Source organism: Misgurnus anguillicaudatus, chromosome 21 (assembly GCF_027580225.2).
Source record: "Misgurnus anguillicaudatus chromosome 21, ASM2758022v2, whole genome shotgun sequence".
Lineage (NCBI taxonomy): Eukaryota > Metazoa > Chordata > Actinopteri > Cypriniformes > Cobitidae > Misgurnus > Misgurnus anguillicaudatus.
The window spans coordinates 54,660,395-54,666,394 of NC_073357.2; the positions used below are offsets into that span (position 1 = coordinate 54,660,395).

Genomic DNA, 6,000 nt, shown 5'->3' on the forward strand with positions numbered 1-6,000 from the left:
TTTTGAAACACATGTGATACGCCTAAAAACCACTTAAATACCACTAAATTATGATATTGTAATGGATTAAACTGAACACTGAAGTTGAAGTTTTTCTGGTTTTATTTGACTTGTGTTAATTATAATGGAGTAGTACACTGCAAAAATGATTTTCAAGAAAAAAATCTTAGTGTTTTTGTCTTGTTTTCAGTAAAAATATGTACAAATTCTTAAAGTGAGATGCTATTTCTTGATGAGCAAAACACCACAAGAAAATAAGTGATTTTTGTGCATAAAACAAGCAAAAAAATCTGCCAATGGGGTAAGCAAAAAAATCTTGAACAATTTTCTTAAACACTAAATTCAAGAAAAATTCAAGAAAAATTTGCTTTGCCCCATTGGCAGATTTTTTTGCTTGTTTTTATGCACAAAATCACTTACATTTGATATTTTTTGATCATTAAGAAAACGCATCTTAATTTAAGAATTTTTAGATATTTTTTCTAAAAACAAGACAAAAACCCTAAGAAATATTTTTCTTGAAAATCATTTTTTGCAGTGTACATGATAAATATCTAAAATATTGGCACTCTTCAAAAGAGAAACTACTTCAACACTTCAAAGTAAAATTCTAGTTTAACTTTTTTAAATAACACTACCCGCTGTATAGCTCAGTGATACAGCATTGCAATAGCAGAGTTCGAACCCATGAAACACCTTTAATAAACGAAAGATATGCATTAAAAGTCGCTTTGGATAAAAGCATCTGCCAGATCCATAAAAAGTTAGTATACCACATCATGCATCAAAATCATAATCTCAATTTATTCAAACGGATTGTAGCCATTTAATTGGTCTTTCCACCCACAATTAACACTTTATTTTTTATCCACAATGATTCAATAATTGTCTCATCGCAATCGTTTGTCATCGCAATGATTTCAGATCACCGCAATGATTGCACATCTCTGTAAAAAACACAAGGGGGAGCTACAGTGCCTGTATAAACGAGACCGTATCAGATGGCGCTCCATAACTGACAGTGTAACACGATACATTGCTGAGCCATTAGTAGGATTGGCTACTATTTAAGGCCTGTTTTGGTATAGTCAGTTTATTTTGATTGCATTTTTATTTTCAGTTATTTAACAAGTGAAGAGTTTCATTGCAAAACGAGATAAATCCATTTGTTTTTACATTTTTGTCAAAACATGTTTATTATTATGTTATCATGTTATTATTTTGTTTTATGGTGCTACTTAGCTGTATTTTTTAAGTTATGAAGGTTTAAATCAAAACAAACAAACTCCAGTTGAATTGATATTAATTGGAATGCACAACCAAAAAATGAGATGAGAATGAAAAATTAAAAAAACGGACTTATCTCGTTTTGCAACGAAACTTTTCAAGTATACTGCAGAAAAAGATTGTTATTTCCACATTTCTATTAATATAGACCAATAATATACTGTAAAGATTAAAAAGGCTTTGTCAGAGCATCTACAGTATAGTACTTTAGTCCCATTATACTCAGTATGATTGATTGTATAAGTTCAATAAAGCTTTTGTTCATAATTACTTTTGTAATCTGAATCATAATGTTTAATGATATCCAGTATAATGTCGCCAAATAACTAATTTCTGGTTTGGTGTACGTGCATAGGCGTTACTGGCCCTTTAAACTCTGATTAAGGCAGTGTGCATGTGCGTGCCTGTGTGTGTGAAGACCTTCTGACCTAAGCAGTGGAGGGTCTCTGAAAGAGAGAGCGTGATGATGTGGTACTGAACCTTCATATACCCGTGACTTAAAGCCACAGGCATTGGTCTCAGAGAAGCGGACTGAACTGAGTGCTGGAGGCAACAAAATCATCCAGCCTATCTCATTTCTGCAGTCTTTCCTTCACGGCTTGAGATCAGTGTGGAGTTTCCCCTCCAGCTCATCTTCTGCTCTCTGCTTTCTGTCTAAGCCTACAGCGCTGCTGTTCCTCACAGATACACCAGCTGTGAACCTTCCAGCAATGTCTGAAAGATCAAGATGAATTTGATGTGTCTGATGACACTTTATGTTTTTAAAATAATAATAATAATAAATAATTAAAATGAGATTTTTTTTAAACATTCAGATATTGCATTGTGGCCATAACCTTATGCAAAAACATTTATTTTCATCACTAATACACAGCAGAAAATAATGTAAATGTATATAAAAAGTATTTGCATTGTAACATTTGTGCATAAGGTAACATTTGTCACACTGTTTTTTATGTATATTTACAGCAGTACTTTATCCAAAGCGAGCTACAAAGGTACATTTATGAAGATTTTAGCCGATCACTCTGCTTTGAACGCTTGGAAAGAGAGGCGGACAGCTTTGCCTTTTTTGATTGACTTCAGAAAAGAGCAGTGTGCTTCATTTTTGTATATTGCTAGGCAACCACAGAGGCAGCTGTCCTGTCAATCAAATATTGAAGCGTTAGCACTCTTGAAACTTTGGTTTGCTGTCATATTAGCAGAAACTTTAAAAAGAGGATGCTTGCCAAACACGCAGGACACAGTGAGAGAGTCTCTGGTTGTTCCAATCAGCTGTAAACTTTTGAAGCAAAAATGCTAGACGTTCGGCAAGCATAAAAGCGTGCATACGGCTTACTGCCCATAGAAAACAGTTAAAAAAAGGCGCCTCCCACTGCCATAAACGCATTCTGTGTGATCCACCCCTTACTGTGCATTCATACCGCCACCGGCGAGAGCATCAAAGTGGCCGCAATTTATTCATTTTCAATGAGAGCCGGCGGTGAGCTCCGGCGAGCAGCGTTATGTACAGCGTGAGCGACAAGAAGAGTTGAAATCAGCTCAACTTTATGGGAATGAGCTATGACACGGTTCGGCGGCAACCAATCGGAAGGCAAAAATGTTCGGCGGCAACCAATCAGAATGCGGAAACCTCCGCCCGAGAGGAGTTCAGAGAATGCATACGAGCGTCAGAGCGTCCACTACACCTTTTTTAGCGTTGACGCTCTCGCCGATGGCGGTGTGAATGCACAGTTAGGAGGCGTGAACACCAAGGCGTTTACTTCGGTGGTCGGCGCATGTTTTCAAATCTTTCCAATTGAAGTGCCATGCTTTTCAAAAACGCCAGCAGCTGACATTTTTTCAGCGCTGAGCACACAGAGTTGAAAAAAGTGTTTAGCTTTGGATAAAAGGTTCAGCTCGTTAATGTCTCACTCGACCAACAACCAATCGGCACATTGCTTAATGACTGGTAAACAAAGCAGAAGTATCATAGCAACCAAAACGATTAGCTGAAAAAACTCTGGCAAGCGCCCGTTTTCAGCCAGGTTAAAGCGCTTTGGTGTACACGTCCCCTTAGTCATGTTTTTAAATGTAACGCAGTAAAAATAAATAATGGAAAGTTTTTCATAAGATCCCCTGGGCTCAATGTGTTAGCATGACAGAAGCTTGATGCTATCGTGTGAGAACAAGCAACAGCCGGCATTTTTCCTTCGCCCCAGTGCCTCACGCGTAAATTATTTGATTTTGATGGCTTATGTTTCTTCCCCACCACAGAAAACCACCACATGTTTATCAGTGCCATCAAAAGTATTATTTTGTTTTTGTTTGTTTGTTGATCCCAAAGTACAAAGTAGATGAGGAAAAATAGGATTCTGTGTGTATTCAAAGCACCGCCATTATTGTTTACAATGGGTGGAATGGTGCGCTGTGATTTGTTGAGAGGATTTATTGCATTCTGCAGAGAATGAGGACTGGCGTTTGCCGCAGCTTGGAAAAAAGGGAGAGAAGATGACAGAATAACACGGCAGATACCGGATTTTGCATAAAATGAAGAATTTACTATTTAATACTGACCAAATACAATTCTGATATGGTGGTAACTAATATATTTTTTTAAATGGTGTTTATCGCATTTTGGAACCAAACTAACATATAACATTAGTAGTTATAGTTATATATGACCACCTGTTATTTTTCATATTAATTGATTAAATGTTCGATAGTTGAAGAAAAAGTAAATACATATAATACCATATAGTCTATTCTACGAAGCCCCTAAGGGGACATGGAGCAAAAATTAAGTAAAGTTTAGTATCGCCATCGTGAAACTATTGCGTGCTCACGTGAAACTTTCGCATGCGTGCTCGAAAGTTTCTCGTGCACGCGCGAGAGTTTCACGTGTGCACGCGAAAGTGTTACGTGAGCACGGGAAACTAAACTTTAAAAAAAATTCTGCACATGAAGGTTTCGCGTGAGCACATGAAACTAAACTTTCGATTTTTTTTACTCCAGTGTCACCTTAGGGGCTCGGTACTATTCTACATACTATGGCTGCGTCCGAAAACTCTAAATTGCTGCCTTCTGTGGCAGCTTTCCTAGGCAGGAAGGCATCAAGGCATGTCCGAATTCAATGTTAGGTTTACTTCCTGCGTAGGTGTATAATAAGAATTTGATTGGTCGAGCCTGGTCGAGTTCGAAAAAATTAAATGGCGGCCAAGGAAGCGAATGGAGCACAAATTTAGTGTAAATAAAGGTAGATTTTCACTTTTCACACTCTTTAATTGCATTTCTAGCGAGAAATTAGTATTGTAGTTTTCAAATATGTGATAAGTTATCACAAAGGCGCTCTCTGTTTATATTTCAAACACGCTGCCTTTGAAGTGTGTCCGAAAGTCTTTCTCTGAGCTGCCTTCATGCCTCCGAAGTCATTTCCTCATGAGGCAGCGATGCAACGAGTCACTGCCTTGAGCTTTCGGACGCAGCCTATATATTAAATAATTTCCTGTTTTCTGTGTTCAGTTCTTTTTCTTTCATGTAATGCTGCTTTGAAATAATGCAAGATTATAAAAAAGCACTATATAAATTTGACTTGACTCGACGTGTTCATTCCAGTACTATGAGATGATGCTTTTCTTATTACAAAGGGGAAAACGTCTCTCACATTGCAGGTGAATTATAAAAGGAGATGGATGAAGTCTTGCCGGACTCTGCCTGATCACAGTTGGACGTGTAATGAAAACCATCCTATTTTCTCTCTCTGTTCTACAGGGAGGCTCCATCCAGAACACAAAGTCAAAGCGATGCCTCGAACTCGTGGAGAACAGTGACAATGAGTTCGGATATCAGCTGACCCTCCAAAAATGCACAGGCCAGACATGGACCATCACCAATCTGTTGCCTGGCAGCACCTTATGATAGTACCGTTGAGAACATCGAGAAATGAACTTGAAGCTTAAACACCAGGATGTCTTTATTCGACTATGACATCATATGATAAATGTTAAACATTTTTCCTATAGCTACTGTACTCGTGCATATTGATCAGCCACATTTGGCAGATATGGCATTGTGTGTTATGAGGTTTTACACTGTATACTCGATTGTGTCTTGACTTGAAGGTTGTATCGACTCCAGTGCGCGCACTTGGGGCCGTAATTGCTACCGTGTAGCAAAGCTTTGGCAATGTTCTTGCTGTATTTCTTTCAATCTAGTGTCTCAGGTTTGTAGGTTGAGATTATTTTGAAATAACACTGTACATTTTTGGGACATGCCAATATGTTGGAACATATCTAGATACAATCAGCTGTTTTATATCTACATGTATAGTATCAGTATTTATAATTCATGGCAGTAAAAATGACAAATGTTAAGAAAATGTGTGTTTTGTTCTGATTCAGTGACTTTGTCTCAGTATCTGGTGTACTGTAAGTAGAGGCAAAGCTGCAGTTGTTACGACATATTAGATAATTCACAGCATCACTGCATTGGTTTAGCAGATACCTTCCTTTTTAGGGAACATTGTTTGTTGCTTTAGGTACTTGGCATTATGGTGGCTACTGTCACCAAAATGTTTCACACCATTGGCACCGATCCTATGCTCCGTGGCTCAAGCACCCGCTAAAATGGCAGAGGACCCAAGGACAAACGCCAAATATACTGAATTATTTTTAATCAAAAACTCTTTTGAAATTCGTAAGCGTCTGTTTTCAGTAGAAATATCATAAAAGTCTT

General features: G+C 37.8%; 1 protein-coding gene across 1 annotated transcript in view; it reads left to right on the plus strand.

Moving 5' to 3' along the window:
* galnt18b (UDP-N-acetyl-alpha-D-galactosamine:polypeptide N-acetylgalactosaminyltransferase 18b) overlaps positions 1-5,649 on the plus strand; it is a 137,833-nt gene extending 132,184 nt beyond the window's left edge. The window contains exon 11 of the mRNA XM_055213705.2: positions 5,038-5,649. Coding sequence (XP_055069680.1) covers positions 5,038-5,184 — 147 coding nt within the window. The 3' untranslated portion in view covers positions 5,185-5,649. The remainder of the gene's footprint in view (positions 1-5,037) is intronic.
* Positions 5,650-6,000: the final 351 nt, after the last annotated feature.